General features: G+C 50.7%; 1 protein-coding gene across 4 annotated transcripts in view; it reads right to left on the bottom strand.

The window, feature by feature from the left end:
• Positions 1 to 1,833: 1,833 nt before the first annotated feature.
• The window catches only part of USP48 (ubiquitin specific peptidase 48), a 32,943-nt gene continuing 11,774 nt past the window's right edge, over positions 1,834 to 23,002 (bottom strand). For 2 of the 4 annotated variants that reach the window (XM_067311036.1, XM_067311037.1), the window contains exons 11-27: positions 21,896 to 22,045; positions 18,742 to 18,942; positions 17,088 to 17,202; positions 16,810 to 16,940; positions 14,809 to 14,880; positions 11,277 to 11,401; positions 10,975 to 11,097; positions 8,622 to 8,683; positions 7,928 to 8,038; positions 7,081 to 7,211; positions 6,693 to 6,799; positions 4,527 to 4,631; positions 3,889 to 4,044; positions 3,492 to 3,617; positions 2,787 to 2,835; positions 2,479 to 2,505; positions 1,834 to 2,374 (exon numbers count right to left, since the gene is read on the bottom strand). In XM_067311036.1, the coding sequence (XP_067167137.1) occupies positions 2,352 to 2,374; positions 2,479 to 2,505; positions 2,787 to 2,835; positions 3,492 to 3,617; positions 3,889 to 4,044; positions 4,527 to 4,631; positions 6,693 to 6,799; positions 7,081 to 7,211; positions 7,928 to 8,038; positions 8,622 to 8,683; positions 10,975 to 11,097; positions 11,277 to 11,401; positions 14,809 to 14,880; positions 16,810 to 16,940; positions 17,088 to 17,202; positions 18,742 to 18,942; positions 21,896 to 22,045 (1,814 nt within the window). In that variant the 3' untranslated portion in view covers positions 1,834 to 2,351. Of the gene's footprint in view, positions 2,375 to 2,478; positions 2,506 to 2,786; positions 2,836 to 3,491; positions 3,618 to 3,888; positions 4,045 to 4,526; positions 4,632 to 6,692; positions 6,800 to 7,080; positions 7,212 to 7,927; positions 8,039 to 8,621; positions 8,684 to 10,974; positions 11,098 to 11,276; positions 11,402 to 14,808; positions 14,881 to 16,809; positions 16,941 to 17,087; positions 17,203 to 18,741; positions 18,943 to 21,895; positions 22,046 to 23,002 lie in introns of those variants that run through there. The other 2 variants (XR_010886400.1, XM_067311038.1) reach the window with 2 other exon arrangements.

Here is a 23,002-nt window from a genome sequence, read left to right as displayed (position 1 = left end):
GGGCGCGGGGAAGCCGTTTTCTCGCCCGCCCTTCGGTGCCCCGGCGAGGGCCAGGCCGACTCGCGGCCGCGCCAGGTGCCCGCGATTCAACCTCCCCCACCGGAGCCCAGGTCAGACGACAAAACCAAGGCCCAGGCTTTACGCGACCCGTCAAAAGACGGAGCAGCTCGACCATGTGTATGCGCTTTAATAAGGCTTCCACAGCTCAAATGACAATTTTTAGTCCAATATGTTTGCAAATACAGACAAAACAGTAAATGTGCCTTTGATCCCACCTTGTACCTGTCCCCTCCGCGCGCCTGCAAGACACGGCAATGCCAAGGCCGTTAGGTACATGGACACGTCCCCTCCGTATACGCGGCTACGTCCCGGTTTACAATTCTTCCCGGCAAAGTTTCCAGACTTAGCTTTGCAACGTTTTAAGCTCAAGGAAGAGACTCTCGTAACAAAAACAAAACAAAACAAAAAATCAAAAAAATAACAGCAAATTGAAAAAAATATCAGATTTCCAGGAACTATGTACACAAGTGAGTGCTTCAGTCTAGGAAGAATAAAACCCTCGTCCAGGTTTCCAAAGGCTGGAGAAGCTTAGCGCTTCGTCGAGCACTAACGGCGGCAAATCGGATTCGCGCTCAAGTCTTTACCTTGGGAAAGAATAAGCTGCTGGGCTGCGCCGCTTCGCCCCGCGGATCCGGCCCTCCCGCCGGATCCTCGTCCCCGCCGCCGAGTCCGGAGGCGAGGCGAAGGCAGGAGACGTCTCGGCCCCAAGTTCCCCCCTTTCCGAATCCTTTCCGAGCTGCTTTTAACAGCTCTGAACCGCTCTGCCCCCTTCCCACCCACCCCCCTGCTCGCTCCCGCCGTCGGAGATGGATGAAAAGCCGACGGAGAGCGAGGAAAAGACGGAGACCATCGCTTTACAAAGGGCAGCTATAATTCTCCGGATAAAAGGGATTTTTTTTTTTTAAAAGGAACACTATCAAGGTTACCGGGCCCGATTCCTTGTGAATTAATGTACCCTCCTCTTCTTCCCGCAGCCCTAATCCCGCCGGCAGCCCGCAGAGCTCCCGCGCTTTTTAACAGCCGTTTGGCTTCGGCAATCCGTTAAAAAAAGAGAAAGCCGATGCCGCAGCAACGCAACCCGTGCGGGCCGTCTCAAGCGCCGGCGCCCAAACTCGGTGAAAGGCTTTTGCTATGGAAACAAGGTTAAAGTCTCAAGGTAACGGGAAACAGCTAACTTTATTACGGAGATACCTTGACAGTGCCCTTTTAAGCCTGGAAGTGGTACACTATTCCCTGCTACTAATATTCAATCAGGATAGGAAGAGATCCTTTCTGGGAGCTACGGGAGATGTAAAAGAAGAAAAAAAAAAATCATTAGTGCATTCCTGAAAACAAGAACAGAGGGAAAAACCTCTTTTACATGGAAAACACACCACCCAAGTACGACACTCAACCCCTTCGGTATCTCCGGTTCCGGCAAAGAACGATTCAAAGCTCGCAAAGCGACCGGCAGAGCGCGAACGATTCCTGGCTCTTGGCAGTAACATACTGGAGAAAGATGTTATCAAAAGTCGTTAAAATATTCCACGTTTCTAAAAACACAGTTCACAGAGAGAAAGACCATGTGATTATTGAAAGTTAAAGATCGTCATGTTTGGAAGTAAAACTGCAAAAAGGCGAGTGGCTGAGAAATAAAACCTCCGGAGAGGGCGAGGAAGGCGGCTCCCCGCCTCCCTCGCCCCTCCGGCGCTACGGCTCACTGATGGGAGGCTTTCGTAGGCAGACCACGGCTTACACGTTGGGTAAATATATGACGTTGGAAAGAGCTAGACATTCTTCACAATTAACAATTTCTTTACTTCCATGCTGCTCGGAAAGAGTAATAGCGGATCAAAGACAGGATTATCTGTAAGCAGGTTATGCCTAAAGAGTTACTGGAGAACAGATCAAGATGTTTTTGATCTACCGCATTACAATTCCTTTTTGGACAGACGAGCGTGGTACGAAATCTGAGTCAGGAAAGACGGGCGAACGCCGCCGTCTCCCTCGCTAGAAGACGCCTGCCTGTAAACATGATACATTGTTACTGCTACTAAACTTTTCAACCTTACTTTCGCTTTATTAAATATAAAATTTGAAACGTTCTCTCTCGAAGTCAGGATGTCCTTCAGTGCAATCTGCTTTGACATAAGGCATTTTTTGGGGGCAGTCGTTTCAGAATGGGTTTCTGCCTTCTGGAAGAGTCAAGCAACTGTTCAGTCCTGTATCCACCTTTTCTTTTAATGCCCTACCATGTCAAAAATCCTCTTCCCTTCTGGTCGCTCCTCTGCCGCCAGCATGTATAAAAACCATCAGTGTCCAAGTAAACCAGTCCCTGCGGGGCAAGAAGACAACCACCGAGAGGTTAGACGCTTGCAAGATGGAGCTGGAGACAGCGTGGGCTTAAATAAAGGGGAAAAAAAAAAAACAGACTCTCACCTTTAAATCCTTCTTCAGGCATACAAACTGGAGACGGGGGGGAGGGAGGGAGGGAAAAGAAGCATCGTGTTAGCAGTCTCTTGACAGTCATTTCTAAAAGGATCTTTTATCTGAGCGAGCGCATACCGCAGCTTTCAGCCGAACCTTCGATTGACAGTTACGGGAACGCTTCAACGTCTCTGTTTTCTCTTGCGTTTCTACAAGCCGAGGCTCCCTCCCCGACCCGATCCTAGGCGGCCGCCAACGCTTTTCCCCCAAAAGCACGGCAGCTTCCCTGAACCCCAGCGGAGCCGGCGCGGCCCCCTCACCTTGCATAACGTCGTCCATCGCTGCGTAATCCGCAATTGGTTCGTCAGCCTGCAAAACAAACCGGACACCGGGTTAACGGGAACACCGGCGGGTCTGCTAGGAGCCCCCGGATCCATCGGCCGAACGGGGCGGTCGGGTCGCGCCGGGGAGAGGAGCCGGGAACAGGGCTGCTGCCAAAACGGCTCCTGGCGCGGCCCGGGAGCAAGAAGGGAGGAGGCACGTGCTGCTTCGATCCCGTCTCGGGAGCGAGTCTCGTTCCAAACGGGAGCGCGGAGCGGGCGGCCGCCGCTTCCCGACACCGGCAAAGCTCACTAGCTTAGAAATTACTTAAAAATTACTTATTAGCACTTACTAGGGCGCGCGGACACGCAGGCAGGGAGCACTCCTAATTTAGTTCTCCTTTAGGCAGCAAAGGCCAGCTAAAAAACGCTCTTTAAAGAAGCCAACTCTCCCTTCCCCTAGCAGGGCCGGAGCTCGAGGAGGAAGAACGGGTTAACGAGGTTAATTAGGTCACTCGGCTTACTGCTCCCGAGCGCGAAGGACAAGCAGCAAGACCAAGAGCCACAGGCGGGCACGTCTGCGGCACAGCGGCTCTCGCGCGCCCCGGAGCCGCGTTTCTCTCCGGCTGTACCAAACTTAGGCGGACTCTCCGCTTTTCTTTGCGGCTGCAACTTCATTTAGCCGCCAGCTCCCTTTCACGTTACCTTTAATAAAATGACGGATTCGGGGATGACTCCCAGGCTGCCGAGCGTTGCGGTGTCGTCGCTCAGTATCTTCCCGTCGATGGACAAATTCTGGTCGAAGGGGGCAACTGAAAATGCATGCATGATCTGTGCCAACACAACGAATGAGACACGCTGATTTTGTGCAGAGAGAAAGACACCGCTGAGCTACATAAAAATACCACCCGTTCAGAAGAGCAACTTGTGCCCGTCGATACCACCTGAGATTTTGCACACTTCCCCCCACCCCGCTTCCCCTTCCAGCCTTGCACCCTTGCTATGAATTTCATGTTTTCTTACTCAAGCTGCTCCGCTCCTTTACCCTCCCCAAAAAGAGACGGCACCAGAAGACGTGCTCCTGGGAACGGCCAGGCCTCACCTGTATTTTCAGCTCTTTCAACGTCTGATTAGCAGAAACAAGCAGCGCTTTTTCCCCTCTGACTTTCCGGTGCCGCGTGCTCCGCCTGATGCCTTGCTTTTGGTAAGCGATGTAGTTCTGGTGCGAGATCTTTTGGCGCTTCGCACCGCCGTTGGTCTAGAGGAAAAAAAGAAAAAACAGGAGTCCGACTCCGGGATTCCCTGCGAATACAACCTCCCCCCTTGCCGGAAGACACGTTTCCTCATTCGGGCCCTCATCGGGAACATTAGGAAAGTTTAAGGTAGCCCAAAGACCTTTTTGAACATGTGGCTGCCATTTGGGAGCAGGAGGATGAGCAAATTGCGCATCAGCTCCCGGAGTTTCTCTAACTCAGAAAGCGCCGATTGGAAACGCACCCGGGAGCACGCGGGCACAAAACCAGCCTGGGAAACGGAAAGCCGGACAAAGCATGCGGTATGACTGTTAGGATAAACACACTTAATTTAAGACCCTGTTGTTTTCTCTTTCGCCTGCAGGCGATAAACAGAAGAGAAGGAACCATCCCATCATGCCGATTCCTGGACATTCAGAGCCGGACTTTTCAGCACCTGGGAGGACGGTGCGAAAATGAGGGACCTTGCAGTGTTTTTGATCTCTACCTGGTTAAAATCTGGGTCTTGTTCCCCCTCTGGTTTGTTTTCCTCCCTTTCCTCTTCAGCTTCTGAGCTGCTCACGTTCAGCTCTGGAGCAGCGTCCTTCATTACCTGAAGTTATAAAAATCATTCTCCATAACTAACCCGACAGCAGAAACCCAGACTGTCACATCATGGCAAACAGCTTTCAGAGGCTTCTGAGATGCCACCTTGATTAAACGAACCGAAACAAGGCAGAAAAAAATAAAAACCCCACAGGGATCTACTCCCCACGCTCTGCGACAGCTTCCCCTCCCAGCCGCATCCAACCGGAGGAGAGCCGGCTACAGGGAACGCGTGCAGCTTGTCAAGTTTCCCCATCGGATCGCAGGTGCTGGCTAAAAACCAAGACCCCGCCGCGGGGACATCCTGCTTCCCGCGGCTCAGGACCTCCCCTCCTCTCCAGGCAAAGGGAAAGTCTCCAGGGGCCTGAACTGATTTCTTTCCCATTAGCCGGCTGCTTCTCTGCTCAACAAAGCGTACTGCAAAAGCCAGAGCGCAGAGAAAGGAATATTATCCGTAATTTATACACTTATCCCTCCCTGTAGCAGGCGGAAGGAGGCACTCCCCACCGTTATTTATGGGTCTGAAGTTTGTCGGTAAGTAAATGAAATCTAAACTATTTACAAAAACATATACAGACCCGAACTTCCTTTTTATTTAGGAGTTACGCCACAGGAAGCAGGGATGCGCCAGGCTCTGGCTGGGATTTGCAAGAGGACACAGGGGACCGGAGCGCTCTCCATCCTGGCGACCTAAGAGCACGCTTATCCAGCGCTGCATTTGCGATTCGAGGTGCGATCGCAGCTCCCAAACGCGCAGCAGGACCCACAGCCACTCTAGAGCCCTCCGGATTCCCAAAACGTTGTCCCGCGGGGGCCGTCGCTGAGCCGAGGCGCTGCCAGCAGACACCATTAATTCTTCGTGTCTCTTTGAGGCTGCTCTGCTAACGGGACGCTCGCGCAAGCTCTCACTGACTCTCTCCGCTGCCAGCTGCTCTCGGAGAGCTCGGCGATGAATTTTGCCAGCCCCGCGAACCAGCGTGGCCCCATCTAGCACCGAACCCCTCTGCGCGGCAGCCGGGATGCGAGCCTCGGGATTCGGCCTCAAGACAGGCTGCGAGCCCGTGGCCGACAACTCCAAACCAAGTGTCGTGCCTATGTCTTATGGCCGAGGCACCGGTTCAAATCAGAACTGCCTGCGGCACAGCGGGGTTACGCTTTGCCCCATCCTGGAGGCCGGCGGGGGATCCGCTCTGCTACGTCCTTCAGAAATCCTAGCGCAACCAACTATCACTGTCTTGCGTTGGGAGGCCTCGATCCTCCTGTCATCAGTTGGATCTTGGCACCTTATCTGAGCTTGCATATGAGCCTTGGTTTCCTCCACAAAGAATAAAATCGCCCTAACGAGGAGGACTGAGGCTTACGGCAACAAACCTTCAGATATCTGGAAAGCAAATTCTACAGATGATATTGATCCCTTAAGACACCAGTGAAACAGAAACATAATTCAGAACTTAAAGGTGGTTTTAAAGATCTCCTCTGAAGTTCATTGCTATTTCATCTGCATGGAGGCTGAAGAACTTATTTCTGTCTAGGAATAAATGTGATGTTAGCAGCCAAGAAAGGAAATGACAAATATTGGAGGGGGAGGAGATCAGGTAGAGCCTGATAACACGACTATGAAGACAGAAACTGCTACAACATTGCCTAAAATACTCCGAGCAGGAAACAACCATGCTGATAACCGATTATATATAGAGACCACCAAAAGGACTCAATGTGGCAAAAGGAAGCCTGGAGAAGAGCAAACTTTCAGAGCAGTCACAGCCCAAGTTTTGGTATTTGCTATTTTTGCCCAACAAAGCAATAGCTTGGAAGAGCGGCAGCGTTGGGTGCTTTTCGCCCACAAAAAGCAGCCCCGCACAGCGCCCTGATCGCGGATCACCCAGGCACCACAACCAGCGGGTCCCCCCCCTCCCCGCGGGGACGCGGCACGCTGCGCTAGCTCTCTCGTCGCTGGGTTTGGGAAGCTCTTTCTTTATTTAGCCGCTTGGCTCCTTGACCAATCAGCGCAGCTTCCGTTAAACGAAACGGAGCCAAGATCAGCAACGGCCACGGGAGAGATCCATACCTTTTTATTATCCACCACTTTATGGATGTAGATGGTTGCTTGGGTGTACTCACGCAAGTCCCGCTGCTGTTGGCACAACAGCCCTTCTCTGCATTCTGGACAGAGTTCTGGGGAGGCACAAAGGAAAATAAGTTTAATTGCCTCCGCTCCTTGGAGACGCCGAATATACGGCTGCACCTGCCAACGCCTCTCGCGCTGGCCCAGAGCGGCTCGTGTAACGAGGGGCATCTGCCAAACGCGGCGTTTGCTGCGGCCGCTGTGTTTCCCTGCCCTCAGATCTGAGCCTTTTATCCGAAAAGGGCCATTTCCCCGGGAGTCGGCGCAAATTAGCAACACAACCTAGCGCAGCAGGCAGCGGAGAGGAGAGGAGAGGAGAGGAGGCACTCACTGGGCTCCGAGTCGTACAGCGCGCTCTCGGGGTCCGCCCCGGCGGCTTGCGTCCTGATGATTTTGATGACGTGATCCACGACAAACAGTTTTTGAATCCTCTCCCACTCGCTGGGCCATATGAGAGCTATACTGTGCAAAGAAACAAGAACGTGCTTTATGCCGTCGAAAAGCCAGGCGCCGAGCGCCCGGCGCAAACGGTGCCCATTTTCTCAGTCCCCATTTTCTCTTTAGTTTATTAGTGAAAGAAAAGCAACAAAAACAACCCATAACCCAAGCTGTACGAGAGAGCCCGTATAGCCAAGATAACGGGGAAACAGTAGCGTGCTATTAGGGATGCTGCCGCGCTCCAGTCATGCCCAGCGCACACAGCGAAGCCCCGGAGGGAGGGAGGGAGGGAGGGAGGGAGGGGTACACGAGTGGAAGATCTGCTACTTTTAGTTCTGCATCAGCTGCAGAAGCGACGCTGGGGAGCGTCAACTCCAGCCCAGCAGCCAGGGCTCACAGGGTAAGTCTCACAGAAAGCAAATCTCAAGGACGATTTCCGCGCCCCAGCCAGACGCAGGATCGTTTACTGTCAGGAGCTAGCCAAGCTTAAGTAAGCTCTCCTTTCTTGACCCAGCATCCTTCTACAACTGAGGTCTTGCCTCACTAGAGCGCCTGAAGAAAGCCGGCGTGAAGGTTTATGCCAAGGCAGGCCTGAGAAAGCGTCCGTGCTAATTTTGTTCGAGGGACGGCACTTGCGGCTCGGGTTTCCGCCGCTCAGCAAGCCTCCTGGAGCACTCCCAGAGGCTCACGCGAGGCCAAGGCACCCGGCAAAGGCAGACGCGCGAACAGAAGAAACTCACAGTTTGGAGTCTTCTTTGGTCATGGAAGCGTAGGTGAACATAAGGCCCCCGTGGGGGCAGAGCAGAGCGCTGTTTCCCACCGAGGACACGGGGCTGCAGCGTGTCGGCCTCCTGCTCGGGGAGGACAAGTGAAAGGGACCGTTAAGCGCTTCGCAAGGTTGCCCGGGTTCTTTCGCACAGAAGAAAATCACAAGTCTGCAGGCAGCCGAGAAGAAGGAACCGCGCGGCAATGTTTACAGAAAGCATTCCAAAAGGGGAACATTAAACTACTGCAGACGAGGAAATCAGCTCTGCGTTCCTGCGCACTGCAAAACTGCTCTCCCCTCTAGAGGAGATTTCCATCTCGTACCACCGGCAGCCTGCAGAAACAGGATTGAGCGGTGACCTTTGCCCAGAATATAGCTTCAGACAGATGAAAAAACTAATCAGGTTACTATCTAATCTGACCATCTGGTTAAGACGGAGTAAACAAGGAAATTCAGTTTCTTATAAAGCATTACAACCGATACAAGCGCAGGGTCCAAGTACTGCAAAATAAGCTTCCTCGTTTCCACAAAAACAAAAGCGAATCCCAGCTAACTATTTTCGCACGGCTACACGCCGCGCCATGCAAACGCCGAGGTTCAAAACTGAAATCCTCATCTGTAGCCCCCAAAAGGAAGAAAGAGCATCGAAATTCTCTCCAGCCAGTTACCTGACAAATTTCCTCCATTCTTCTACAAAAAACTGCGATACAATGTACAGCTCATCCGTCTCCTGGAGGAGAGAAATAAAAAAAAAATCTTATTTTAATTAAGCCAACAATAGAGAAGCAATGACTTTTTCTGCGGTGCTCCTTCTCTTGGAGATCTCAGCATTTTTACCATGATAACTCCATCCAAGTGCACTGTAAAAGCCAAGTAAAATAATTTGAGATCAAGCACCAAGCACTTACGTTACTAATCTTGTGTTTATTACAAAGTTAATTTAGTTTTGGATCCAATTACCTTCACTTTGTAGCAGGAAGCGGTCACTTCCCTTAGAGTAGCTACGGCTCTCTGGTACTACCTGTATCTTCTGTCACTGGGCACTGCAGGTCCCTGCGGTCAGCTTGTCCCCGGGGTACTCGGGGCCTAAGCGGACGTGTTTCTGCACGGAGTGCAAGACCGTCCTACCCTGCCCTCGTCTCCTTCGCTAGGCAAAATCCAGAAGCAGCTCCTGAGAGCGACAGCGCACACCGGATTCACAAACACGGACGTGCACCTTCCGTTACGGACCAGAAAAACTCACAAGCCTCAAGAGGGACATCCTTGACTCTTACTTGGATTTCCCAGCGGAGCCCTGATAAACAGGGTGGAGGACACAGTTTTGCTGCTTGGAGAGACCCTTGTGTTTTGAGCTGACCCATGGCGATGGGTTTCAGCTTTTCCTCACTTACTTCAACTGCAGAAGCAAACACGCAGGTTTTGACCCAACCCCAGAATAAACCTGGGTAGGATTTGACAGCTCTCCTTTGGAGGCTTATCACGGAGCATTTTCCGTTTAGTCCCTCCTGGGGCTCCTGGTTCAGAGGCGGAGACCCATGTCGACCTCAGTACTTATTCACCGCTGGAGCTGCTCGTTACCCTGAGAAAGGATCCGAAAGCAGCAGGCTGCTCGCGGACGTAGGCAGGCACCTGCCAAAGCAGCTTGGCACGATCTCAGAGTCAATCATTAATCAGCGCTGTGAGACAACCAGGAGCCAAGGTGTGGAGCCTGTCCAACAGCTCGTGCCACTTCTTTCGAGCCACCTCAAAGCCCCAAAGCGTTGGCAGCTCTTAAAATAAGTCCTGGAGAGCTACACGCTTGTGCTGGGGAGAGACCCATACTACAGGACTATTGATCACGCGCCTGTCCTTACTCTCAGGGCTTCAGCACTTAGTTCAGGTCACGGAGATACAAACAGGGCTGGTGGCTGCGATTTGGAGAGGTTCTGCCAGTAGACTTGGGGCCAGGATAAAGGGACAACTCCCTCCACAAGCAAAGCCTGACCTGCAGCTACAGAAATGAGGCTTAAAAACACTTCCAGGTGCAAAAGGCAGCTGCTCCTGAGCTCTTTGCTCTGCTGAGAACATAAGAGGACGCTGGAGGAGCTGGGGGCACACATGAATTATGTCCTACCTGGCCAGCATTGGTGGTGGAAAGCCCTCTCCACCGGCATGGTTGCACTGCCTAGGTACTTCTAGAGGCGGATACGACCAGAGCACAAATAAATGTCTCTGCTTATCTAGCTGTTTCCGGTCCGGCAACAGCTATATTGGCACACGAGCAATTCTCATGCATCTTCAATAGGGCCTTCTGCCAGCACAGCTAATCGGGGGAAATCGCACCTCGGCGCAGCAGAGACGCAAGCTCCGCTGGCAGAGGCCTCCCAGCGCCGGCACGGGCTCCGTCAGAGCGAGCGACCGATTATCTGACAGAGCATCTCGCAGGCAGCAGAAGATTTCTTTGGAGAGGGTATAAAAGCTAATAAAAAACGCTCAAGCGCTACCCATCTACCGCCAACCGCCTGCAAATAAAAGGCGAGGGCTGCACGGGGCATGCCCAGCCCGTCGCTGCCTGCCGTGTTGCTAGGCAGAGGGAGCGAGTAGGAAGCAGCAGGCAGGCAGGCAGGACGGCTCGGCTCCGTGCAGCTGGGGATGCAGCTCCAAGGGATGCCGCTCCACGAAAAGCGGCTTTCACGCACGCGCGGCGACGGAGCACGTCGGCTCCTACCTGAGCAAGCGTGCGGCATGGGGGAACGCGCAGAAAGAAGGCAATATACAGCCTGGAGGGCCACCGATGCAGGAGATAAAAACACAGATATAAGATATAAGATGCAGATATAAGAACCTAGCACTTACCCTTCATCTGCAGAATCAAAAAAGTCACTTATTGAACCACCCAAGTAAAGGGCTGTTAAGGTTTATAGCACCTTTGGCTGGTCAGCTACTGCATCGGACGCTGGCATGACAAACTGCTGGTCCCAAGAGCACAGAAAACCTTCCCCAAGCCCCGCGTTATTCCCCTCGCCTTCCTCATTGCCGTACCTGAGGCCAGCTGCCGAGGCAAGGCCTGCATTTATCGTGAAACAGGTTCTGCAGAGACGTCTTCTGCTCACTAGCCATCATCTTATGCAGAGCTTCGTTTTCCTCTCCTTCTCGCTCCAAAATCTGCAGGAAAACAGTTAGTTACCACGGCAGCTCTTGCTTCAGTTCATAGCCGTTATTTAAAGGTGACATTGCTTTTCTCTTCTGCACTTTTCGAACCGGGTAGCATTAAAGGGAAACCCAGAAATATGACCACGTATTTACAGTCAACAAAAGGGTAACGTTATGTGATATTTCAATACCTTGCACTGGGAACAGCATTCTTTGTTACTCGGGAATTCAGGGGCCTTTGGAAAATATTGCTTGAGTTTCTTCCAGGCTTCTTTCGAAACCACCCTCCTTTCGTTTTCCGATATGCACAGGTCACCTGCACAGAGAGAGCCAAGAGAAGGGCTTTGCTCTTGATGGGCTCAGCAACGTTTTGCAGCACTAACTAGATTTAAGAGATTACAGGGTATAAACATAGGGGAAGATAGTCACACACTTATCAGCTGAGACCGTGTCAGCAAAAAGAGCACAACTAATACAGAAAGTCACCTTCGACTTCTTTATCATTTCCTTGTTTAGACAGGAAAAAATATGACTTTAATTCGCCATAAATGCCCTTGAAATTTAGAAGCCCGTGAACCTGAGCAGCTGATCCAAACACAAACCAAGGGAAGGCAACAACAGGGACGCACGGAAAAGCAAGGACAAGCCAAAGAGGACACAGGACTGCTGCTTTCTCATCGCGGCTTTTTGGAGCTCCATTTTCCAAGCTGCGGACCAACCGTACGCCCCACGAAATGGGAGCCAGCTGCATTCTGCACCCTTAACCAACAAAATTACCGCGCCGTGTCTCAGTTGGCTTGATACCTCCTATTCAAGCACCAAAAAAACCTGTCCAGGACCTTCTCCCCCGACACCCTAGCCCCGCTCATCCCAAAGCTTTGTTGCACTTGAATGCCACAGCTCCGCTGCAGCCGTTTAGCACGGCAAGTTCCTCAGGATGTTCGGATAGTCCAGATTCATGATTAACTGCAGCCCCTCCTTTCAACAACACTCAGCGCAAGGAGGAGAGAAACAGGCAGCTAGATGAAGGGCACTTGCAGAGGAGTAGTGCTGGGAAGAACTTGCCTGCGCACGGCTGGGAGGAAATAACTGGGGTGTGAAAACACTACGCACGATTTACCAGCTATCACCCAGACCGCTCAAAGTCCTGGTGTATAATTTATCCAGGCTGCTGGGGCTCCAGCAGCAAAATATATACATGAAAAACAAAAGAGCTGCCGAAAGAACGGCTTAGCGCAACGCGTTTGTGCTTGTTGTTTTAGTGACAGCAATACCAGAACGCTTACGCTCACGCATTTGGATGCATGTCTGCATCGCAACGCCCTCTCCAGCGGACAAGCAAGGCTCGGGAAGCCACGAGACCTCAACGGCTCGCGGACCGGACGAGCTGGCCATTTGCACGGCTGATGACCGCCGAGGGGAAAGCACGACCCCATCTCCCTCCGTGACCGCCGCCGCAAAGCCGAGGCACGGCTGCGCCTGGCACGGTCACAGCGGCAAACACAAAACACCAAGGCAACGGCGTTTTAAAGCACCCAGGACCTCACTCAGTTGAAAAGCAAAACGGATCCGGATACGGCGTGGGAATACTCAAGCTTTAAAGTGGATTTTAATCAGCAAGAGGAAGGCAAAACCAGCCCCTGCAAACTTAACAGCGCTGAGAGCGGAGGCCAGCAAAGGACAAAGTACTTCATAATCTGCTCTGCGTTCCTACAGCCCAAAGAGCTCAGGGAGGCGGAAGGCAGACGACTTTGCTAAAAGGAGCCCTTCCTCCCCACCCTCCGGCAGCTCTTTAATGTTCGAGCACCTCCTCAGCCTCGCGGACCTGTCGGCTTGGCTCGCTCCAGCCGCGGCTGGACTTCTGCCAAGCCCTGAGCGAAAAAATAGCAACGCTCCCCTCCCGCTTTTATTCCGCTAAACAAAGGTCAGGCCGGACCGCTTCGAAGCGGCACTTAGCCACTTGCTCTTCAGCAAACGTGACCAAGTGGCCCAGCTTTACCATCCGAGGAGGCAGGGCCAGGCTGCTTTCCGGAGCCGACGAGGACGGGAAAGCGAGCTCGTACGAATAAGCCTCGACGCTGCACGATTAACGAAAACAGACTAATAAGCTGCTGAGTGGAAGAGGTGGAAAAAAAAAAATCAGATCAGAAATGCACGGAGAACAAGCGCGTCGCCAGCTGGAAGAAGATGACCCTAACCACCGTCCCTCTGTCCCCTCCCGCCTTCGCTCTCTGGGGACGAGTTTTGGGCATGGACATCAAAGACGCTTTAACTCGGCACTTGGGAAAAAATTATTTGGCAAGGTCGGGCAACTATTGGACAGCAAAAAGAAAAAAAAAGATTGCAGCAAAAGGGCTTCATAAGGGAACGCCCGGATGGTATTTCTGGACGCCAGCCAGACCTCATAGATAAAGCGCTGGGTTTTCCAGAAAGTACCATTAAGGCAGTAACTTCCTCCACAGCAAAATTAGGGCTGTACGACAAACTATGGATTTGCTGATACACTCCAGAGGAAAATTTTAAATGCATAAAGGTGAAAAGGTCGTTTTCCATGAGCAATTGGAGGTTAGCTCAGGATGGTGAAATCTGATCTCATGGTGGCCTCCGTATTTAGTATAATTTATTCTGCTAAGACCCAAAGTAACAGATCAACTAGCAATTTACCAGTCTAATATTTTCGGGGGCCTATTGGCCTATTTTCCTGCTGGTTTTGTCTGGCTACATTAGATGCTTCACCACCGCGCCCTGTGGTTTTATTTAGCAGCAGCAGCCTCATGGCACTGGGAGTCACGATATAAAGCCTCCGCGAAAAACAGCCAGCATCACGACAACGCGCTTAGTTTTAAAACGGGGCTTCATCAAGCCGTTATTGTACACCCTTTATTAGCTTTAATGACAGGAGGCGTGTTGCTAACCTACTGTGTGTTTCTTCCTTACTAGCGACCGGCTACGCTGGGAGCACGCTCGAGCGTCCCAGGCAGACCCGCCTGGGGAAATCGCTGCCTCCAAACAGGAGGCACCGGTCTACGAGAACGCAAACACGCCTGGGAGCGACGTACAAGCGAGAGTCGAACAACAGCGTAGCCAAGGATGTCGCTAATTAGCTGTCCCTTAACAAAACAATTAACAGCAGGTCAAAACCTTACGTAAACAGACACCAAAGCGCAGCAGCTCGGTAAATCGATACCTTCAAGGAGTCCTGGCTGCTCACAGGTAGGTCGGTGTTTCTACGGCTGTCGGGCAGACGCTTCTGTTTTCAGAGTTCTGCTTTTTCTTTAACACCAGGAGAATAAACTGATGCTCCATCACCAACCTCGATGGTTTTACACCACCCTCCTTTTTTCCAGAATCTCCTAACACTTCCAGAGTTTTCAAGCGGCTGCAAATCCTCTGCGCTCCCCTTGCTCCACCGCGGCACCTCGCTAGTGGGAGGAAGGGATGCACCCCTGCTACTGCCTAGCGTGCCTTGCAGCATCCAAGCTTTTCTGTGGTGGTCACCAGCTACATTGACACTCTTTTTGCTATCTGGCAAAATCTGGATTGCAATGTAACAGCACGCTTACAAATAAAAGCTCAAAGTTGCAAGAGGCAAACGAGAATTAAGTGCACTTCTTGTGTAATTACTTGTGCTGGTCTCGAGTTCAGCAGAAGAGAGCTACAAGCGCTGTGTCTTGAGCAGTGGGCAACAACACACATATTCAGTTCCAGCCCCCAGAGACTTACCATGTGGGCAAACAATGTCTTCATTAAAATTTAACTCTTCTTCCTCTTCTCTTTTCTCTTCATTTGATTCGTCTAATTAAAAGAGAAAAAAAAAAAGATAGCACAGTGTTCCTCTCTCAAGGAAAGTTAACACCTTTGGAAGAAAGAAGCCCATAGTTTCCCCTCAAATTGCTGCACAACTCTTAACCCAAGGGAGGCTTCAGAAGCACAGTATTCTCGAATGTATTAGCCCATTCACCCAGAGACCGGTGCGGGATTGCGGCCTGCAGTCCATGTAGGAGTGCTCTGAAGCATGTGGAGCATGAGACCATCCTTTGTGGGATTACAAAGGACGCATTTGTTACGGCTAAAACACCACAGGGGGTTGCTGCTCCCAAAGATTTTTGGATCGGAGTTAACTGAAACATAACTCTAGGTACGAACGGAGAGAGCAGGAACCTTGCTGGCAAAATATTAGTCAACTCTTTGCCTTGAGGATACTAATCTAAAACAGATGCTCCCTTTGTAGCTTCAGGAAGGGATCACGTGAATGAGCCAAAACCTACTCGGCTTGGAAGAGCTGCTGGGAAAACCTGGGAGCAGGCCTGCACTTTTCCTTGCTGCAAAGCGCCTAGGACTGAGCGGCCCCAGAAAGCAGCAGAAGTCGCACGCGCTTAATGAGACAAGGGAGAGCAGGCTCTGCGCCCTCCCATCAGGTATACGGCAGAGAATTAGATGAACTGCACATCATTAACTATAATTAACGGTAATCCGACTGCGGAGCTGATTTCTACATTCAGTTTTGGGGGGGGGGGGGCAGCGGGGGCTTATAGCAGCGGGTAAAAGAGCAGAGCTTGGCCCCCCACATCTTTGGTGCCGGCGGCAAGGCCCAAGCAGCAAAGGACACGCTGTGCCCCCGGCACGCCAACCGGCAATTGCGGAGCGGCTCTTCACCGATCTGCTCCGCGTTTCTGCTCCGAGGGCCAAGACAAACTGAGTCACCGAGCAAGGGGAGCCTGCCAGGGGTTTGACAGGCCCTGCATTAATTTGTAAATAGTGGTTAGAAACCTCAGCTATAGAGACAGAAGCGCTGGCCATCAAACTGGAGCATCACGAACAGGACAGTGTGTTAAGGCAGGTTGTTACAGACTGTTACAACAAGCAAGCTGGCCAGCGAGCAGTCCAAAACCCAACACTGTACTCCTGGGAGCTGCAACCTCTTTGGAAACCCAGGTCACCACAGAGGAATCATCCGTGGGACAGTAACCCAGCTGCTGATGCAGAAAAGTACTCTTCTCCCAACAAAAGCCACAACAGAACAACCAAGCTGCATCAGCAGTGCCAGCTCAGAGATATTTTCATGAGATCTGCGGTATGTGGTGTTGCTCTTGGAGCAATCAAACCCAAGATCAATGCAATCAGCTGATCATCTCCACTTTCACTTAAAGCAGCTCCTTGCCCTCAGTTCTGGAACAAAAAGTTTGAAGAAACCCCCAATTTTCAAAGGTTTAAAAAGCAGAAGGCAAATAAAAGAAACCACAGATTCTCAAACTCATGATACAGGCAGAGAAGAGAATCCAAGTCATAGTTTTTGGTTTTGTTTGTTGTTTTTTTTTGAAACTGTGTTTTGCCAATGCCACTTTGCCAGCTGTGCTCAGTTTCATCAGAAAACCTTTGCAAAAAACATCTTCATTCCTTTGCCCAAGGTAATTTTTATGTTTCTTCCTCCCCTGTGCTCTCCCATTCAGGTGAAATTAGGATGTAAGGATCATGCGGCTAGGTGGCAATTTTACACAGCTTCGTAAGACTGCTGATTTCCTCATCTTCTTCTCTGGCTACGAAGATCAGCCAGCAGTTTCGAAGCTTAGCAAGGAAAAAGCTCCTCAAATTAAGGCTGCGTTCCCTCCCTACTCAGGCAGTGGAAGCAAAACAGCTAAAACAGCACACGCAACAACACCTGATGCGTCTTTTGTTAGGCGGTATCAGACACAAGCTGGGGGATCTCTACAGCAAAAGAACTACCTTTGTTTTGTGCATTTCCATTCATTTTTCCGTTACTGTGCTCCGCATCTTCGTCTTGTTCATTTAATTGCTCTAGAGCCAATTGACGCCAGCTCCGCAAGGACGCCTTTCCAACCCAAAACCCGTCATTCCTGCATACAGAGAACAGCGTTGGCACCACGAATCACAACTTCATTCTCATTCCGAGCCCAAACGGTCTTTAAAGGAAAGCTATTTAAACATCATTAGCACTGCTAAAAAAGCTCTGACAACATTTGAAGGTGTCAGGACTTACGTACCCCTTTACAGTTATTTTCAGCAAGTTCGTAACAGTTTTGTAGTCTTCGTTTAATTGGTTTTTCAGTCGTAGTATTCTACACCTTTCTACCACGCAGTCCTTGCAAAGTGCTTTAACTGGGGTGGAGGAAAAAAAAAACAACCTATTACTACAGCGCTGAGCTTTTCATAAATCTGAGCACTGCTGCTCGAAAGCGCTTAGTCTGTCAGACAAGTGTAATGTAGGTAACAGCTCTCCTGCCTCGTGAGGAGAGACTGCACATGTAAGATGCCCGTGGTTACTGCCAGATCAGGCCACATTTAAAGCTTAATAACCGTAAAATGCCTCAGCCGAGGTGTGATCTGTTCCGCTAGCTTCACAGCTCTGCTAATATCAACAGTTTACAATTACAGCTGCGAGCGAGGTCACACCAGCACGCAGAGACACAGGATTCAGAAGGCAGGACAATTTAGGCCCATGCAGCAGTTCTCGTACCGCTCCCAAGCGTGACTTTTCTATAGCATGAAGATGCTGTATAGCCATCTTCAAATGTCACCTATGAGCGTCTCCTGCCGTCCTGTAGGCTGAGACAAGAGGGGATCCTCTCCGCTCAGCCTGGGGAACTCCTGGAGCGGCACTTCGCCACCTAAACCCAGAAGAAAACCGTTCTCCAAAGCTGCCCTGGACCAACAGGAGGGGAAGCCCGGCACCTGGTCACACGTTTTGTCAGGGAGCAAGAGGAACCAGAGGGTCACGTTCATCAGCTGCAAGGTGAGACGGAGAGCGTGGCGTGTCAGCCCTTTCCCTCTCAGCCATACCCAATGAGGGAACCTGCAGGCGATCTTCCAGTTGACTAATAAACGTTGGCCTGTTTTTCAAAGGCTGCCTGCGTCACAGCAGTTGCATTTCTTCCCTATAAGCTCCTAGCAGGAGCTGAGCTAATTTGGTCTCAGTGGGAGTTACTGAGCTCCTTTATAAAAGAAACTAAGCCTGGGGCTTGATTAAGAGATGTCCAGACACTGCAGAGGCCAAGGGCTTACCCCAAAAATCAAACGCGTGGCAGATGCGCACAACACAAGCACATATGCTATCACGCATGTGTTTCCTTAGATCAAGGCAGCTTGGGACACGCTAGAGGTGAAAGATAGTAAATGATTTCCTTGGCCAGCACACACCCACACCGTTCCAGAGCACAGGCTGCTTGCAAGAGGTCCGCACACGAAACACTGCCTACACCGGACCTGTAGGTGCTGCAGGCACGGAAAATCGTCCCTTCGTTTTGAAGCATTTGGGGGTTTACACATGCGCGTTTTGCTGTTTGGTAGCATTAGCTTCAGAAACCCCTCCAAATACTACCTTTTTTTAACCTAAAGGCACCACCACCTTCTCACAAGTTGCTCTGTGCGGAGCTGTTTCTAAACAGAGCAGACTTCAGGCCTGAAACAGCCCCTTCAATCAGACTAATCGTATTTGTTTGAATGCTAATGTAATTGAGCGATATAAAAAAAATTAACCCAGAAATAACAAGGCAGCACAGAAGTTACATGCAGAGATAAAGCTATGTTAAAATAACAAAGGATGGCCCAGCAAGAGGCCGGGACCAGAATAAGGCTCTAACACACGTTTAGCACACGAAAACGTGACGTGAAAGGGTGCTTTCCTGCCAGACACCTTACCATTCAGCCGGGGTCCCCCTCCGTATCTCCTGTAGAAGAAGTCAGCCACATACTCCGATATCCTCTTCATAACTGATATTTTATCGGGATGCAGTTTCCCGTGTGAACACAGGCAGGCTGTGTTATCTATAGGCTTCGGAGGAGTAGACTCATCCAGCCATTTCTGTAGCCATTCGAGAGAGATGAAGTCGTACGGGGAACCTGGGAGGGGAAGACAGGAAAAGAAACAAGCCCACACGTGTTAGCACATGACACAGCAGATGGTATATCTTATAATCACTATGATATTCAATGATACTTTTTAAAAGTAACAGGCTATCACCGTTGATTAAACCGCCGCGGTACAAGTTTTCAGACATCTAACGCAGCTTCCCTGTCCAATTCTCATGTCGGCACTGCAGATTTCTAACATGGTGCCTCTTGCGGCAGAAGCTACATGAAGTTAGATGCATGAGAGCAATCGAGCATTTAATATTCAAGCAATCGATATGAAACGATGGAGCACTCTGTACAGGAAAGGGCACGCTTTCAGACTGCAAAACCTTTAGGGGCTTACGGCAGACTACTCAAGGCGAGGGCATAAGCAAGGCTTTCCTACCGTCCATCAGGGGACGAATACAATATTTAAGGCATGCTCAAGCATTATTAAGTGAAAAGCTCTTTACAAAACTGAGTGAGCTCTCCAGAGTAGATGTAAAAATAAAAGTAAATCACAGCACACATGAGACCAGTATTCTCCTCATCCCCTCGGTGCCCAAAATTTAAGTTTTCTTCTAGGCTATTCTTACAAATCTGGGTGAGAGACACTCCTGCATCAAGAGATTTACAGTGCAAATGGTAACATGCTCGAATTCCTCAGTGTTACCGGGATTTTTTTTATTTTTTTTTATTTTAAACAGGGCAGTAGAGCCCCCCCATATTTGTTAAAAGAAAAGTCTCCCATAAAGCCAAGTTTCAGGAGCAGGTCAGAAATGGGTCAGCATCTCTACCCGAGCAGTAAACTAGCTTTGTTTGGAGGCCCCATAAACTCTTATCTTGATACCAAGACCCAGTGTTGATTCTTCAAGCCAAAAAACAAGCGTGACTACATTTAAAGGAAGAATTTTACATTTTGAAGCCACTTGCTGTGGATTAAATGGAAACAGAACTGTAGCAAAAAAGCTCATCTCAGCGCTTTTGCCATTCGCCGTTAACGGCAATCATCCGAGTTCCTAGACAGGTTCATAATTACACACTGAGCAACAAACAGTGGCGTGAGAACAAAGCAGCTTTCTTTTAGCACACCAAGTCTAGCAAACACTGGCGAGGCAAACAGTACAGCTTCTAAAAGACGGTTGGAAAATTAGCAGGATGGCCAAGAAATTAAACACATTTTGCTGATGCATGAGGGCAATCCTGAAATGGAGAGGAAAGGGTTCTGCCGTTAGTTACATTTATCAAAGGAAATGAAATTAATGTTTCACACAAAGCAGCAACAGAGAAGCTTCAGCAAAATACTTCGTCCTCCGACTTGCCCTGGATTTTTGGGAAGCCAGGCCTGTGTTGCAGGACAATCTGCAGTCGTTTCATCTTACGTAATAATATCGCCAGACTCGCGCAGCCGTGACCTCCAGAGAATTGCAACGCTGTCAGAAACGGTTTGCTAGTTTGGGATGAAAGCTGCCTCCGCAGAAGGGAAGTTTTTCTGGGCCCGGCTATACAAACCTGGCACAAGAGACGCCTGCACAGCTGCACAGACCGTCCCGAGCTCCTCAGGGATCAAACCCAAAGCAGCCCCGGGGTGACACCACCTCCAGCTGCGCTAGCAAGCTGCCATGCCCAACGGCAGGGGCACGTGGCGGGCGCCTCCAGGCGCTGCCACCTAAAAATTGGGGTGGAGGAGCTGGAGTCTGTCTGCACCTGTACTTGTAAACACGTCTCACGAAGGTTTATTCCTTCATTGTGTTAGAAATGCCAAGGGAAAACTATTCTGTTTCTGCTAAAGGGGGAAAAAAAACCCAAACCGAGTTGCGCTTACTACTCCTTCTTTCTAGCGGTGACTCATGGCAGATTCATACCTCCACCGCGTCTTTGATTTACAGGTGACATTTGAACAGCACCCAGGCTTGCAGGGACGCTGCAAGATGAGCTGTGACACCCTTCGATCCATTAGTTAAGCGCCGCTGTTCTCAAAGCCAGCTTCATAAATTGAACAGGCAGACGTTTACAGGAGCCGAGCTCTCGCCGCTCAGGAAGGCTCGTGAGCCATTTACGCCCTCGACAAAAAGTTGAGTAGCTAAATAGCTACTCGAATCTTGATTCTGGTTCTCAGCTCTGAACATTTAGCCAAAGAACGTTAAAAAATAAAATCAAATTGTCTAAAGGGCTACACAATCAAAAAAAACCTTTTTTTTTTTTTTTTTTTTTTTGAAGTTACAAGGTTCCTACTGTTTTCAGGAGATGTGCACACTGGAGAGAAATTCCCCACGCTGGAGACAGAGCAAGTGCCCGCACACTTGCTTTGAGGGAGACTGGGGAGAGAAAGGCAGGGGGGTATCCAAATCCTCGCGCTCAGACACACTAAGATGATGAAACCCAAGGAATTAAAAGGATTAACCCCACTAAGCTGTTGCTCATCAGGAGCACGCAGCTTCAACATGGGGCTTCGAAGCATCAATAGGGATGAAACAATTTTCTGCTGGAGGCCAGGCGTTCTCATGCCCAGTCACCTGCTGATTAATTTAGACCAAGAGCACCCAAACTTGGCGTGAGCCGGCAATTTGAGGCTGGCCAGTTATTCTGCCTCGATGCTACTCAGCAGTAATGAGCCGAGCTGCTCGCAGCGCAGGAGAAAACAGTCATGATGCATGGAAGCACACAGGAGACAGACTGACGAGGAAGGAGCAAGAGGGAATTAGTGATGCCAGAAGCCATTAGAACGAGCAAAAAAAGGAGAAAAATAGGTTAAGGCAGACGAGCAAGCAAGGGAAAACAAATCCTCAGCGTACACAGAGCAACGACAGACAGCGATCGCCCTCCTCTTCGCAGCGAGGGCTACAGCTAATGCCTTCCAGCGAAGCGTTCAGGTCACAGAACCAAGTTGCGGATTAGTTACAAAACATTACTAATCTTAACAACGGTCTACTACAAAATACTACCAGAATATCTTACAGACCAGCTTCAGCAGGTAACCTTTTGTAGAGCTCCTTCACCTCTTCGTGTTTGATTTTGCCTCTGGCCACGCTCTGTTTGCGCATCTCTGCCATTTCGTTGCACCACTCCTCAAACTTGCAGTTGTCGCGTTCTACCAGCTCCTGTAGAAAAGCTGCGGGGAAAGGGAAAAGCAAAGACGCCAGTCACTTCGAGGAAAACGCCAAGCACCCCTGTGAGCAGTTATCTGGGGGGTAACAAGCAAGCCTAAATATTTCCCCCCTCCTCTCGGAGCAGGAACAGGCTCTCGGCGCAGCCCCGAGGGCGCGGGGCGCGTGCCATCTCGGCGAGAGGGGCCAGGCGCGCCTCGAAGGCAAGGGCAGAAAACCCTCGTGAGATCAGAGATAAGCCAGGGCCGATCCTCGCGCTGACGGGAAGGTGAGGGGGACAGCAGTTTTTGCTGTCACCAGCGGAAAAAACTTTAGCAGGGGAAAAAAAAAAAAAAGATAAAGCACTTCCCTTGCAGGGATGGTGTAACGGAGGGGTGGAATCCTGCTTATCTGAAGCCTTTTCCGATTCAACAAGATTTTGAAGAGCTAAAATATTTCAGAAAGGTTAAATCCTACGCAGCCACAGAGCGCGGTATCTATCTTGGGAGAATATACGCTATTAAAAAACATAATCGGCCTGACCCCCTCACCCTCGGTGTCAGGGGCTGGGGACCCAAGCGACATTCGCCGCTGTCCCGGAAAAGCCGCTCTCCGCAGCATCAAAGCAAAATGCCTTGAGCTTGCGGTTGCGTGAAGCCTCGCCGAAGCCACGAGGCTTGCCTGCCGCCCTTCGCTCCGTGTCCCTGGCACGCGTCCATGTGAAACAAAGGCAACGGCAGGGCTGCTCGGGAATTCGGAGCTGGGTGGAGAGGCTTTGCCGAGCATTGTTTTGGGCAGAGGGGTAGGAGGCGAGAGAGGGCGAGAGCGCTCAGGAAGCGAGCTGCAAAGACAGCTCCAAGGCGTGAATTAGCCCGGGGTTCCCAGCGCTGCACGCCTCGGAGAGCGGGCTCCAAAGGCAGGGGGGAGGCTGCGAGAGGTCTGATGCTGTGATTAGGGGGTCCTTGTGAGGGAGTTTGGAGAAA

This window comes from Apteryx mantelli, chromosome 26 (assembly GCF_036417845.1).
Source record: "Apteryx mantelli isolate bAptMan1 chromosome 26, bAptMan1.hap1, whole genome shotgun sequence".
Classification (NCBI taxonomy): Eukaryota; Metazoa; Chordata; class Aves; order Apterygiformes; family Apterygidae; genus Apteryx; species Apteryx mantelli.
This window is presented reverse-complemented; position numbering and strand designations above follow the sequence as displayed.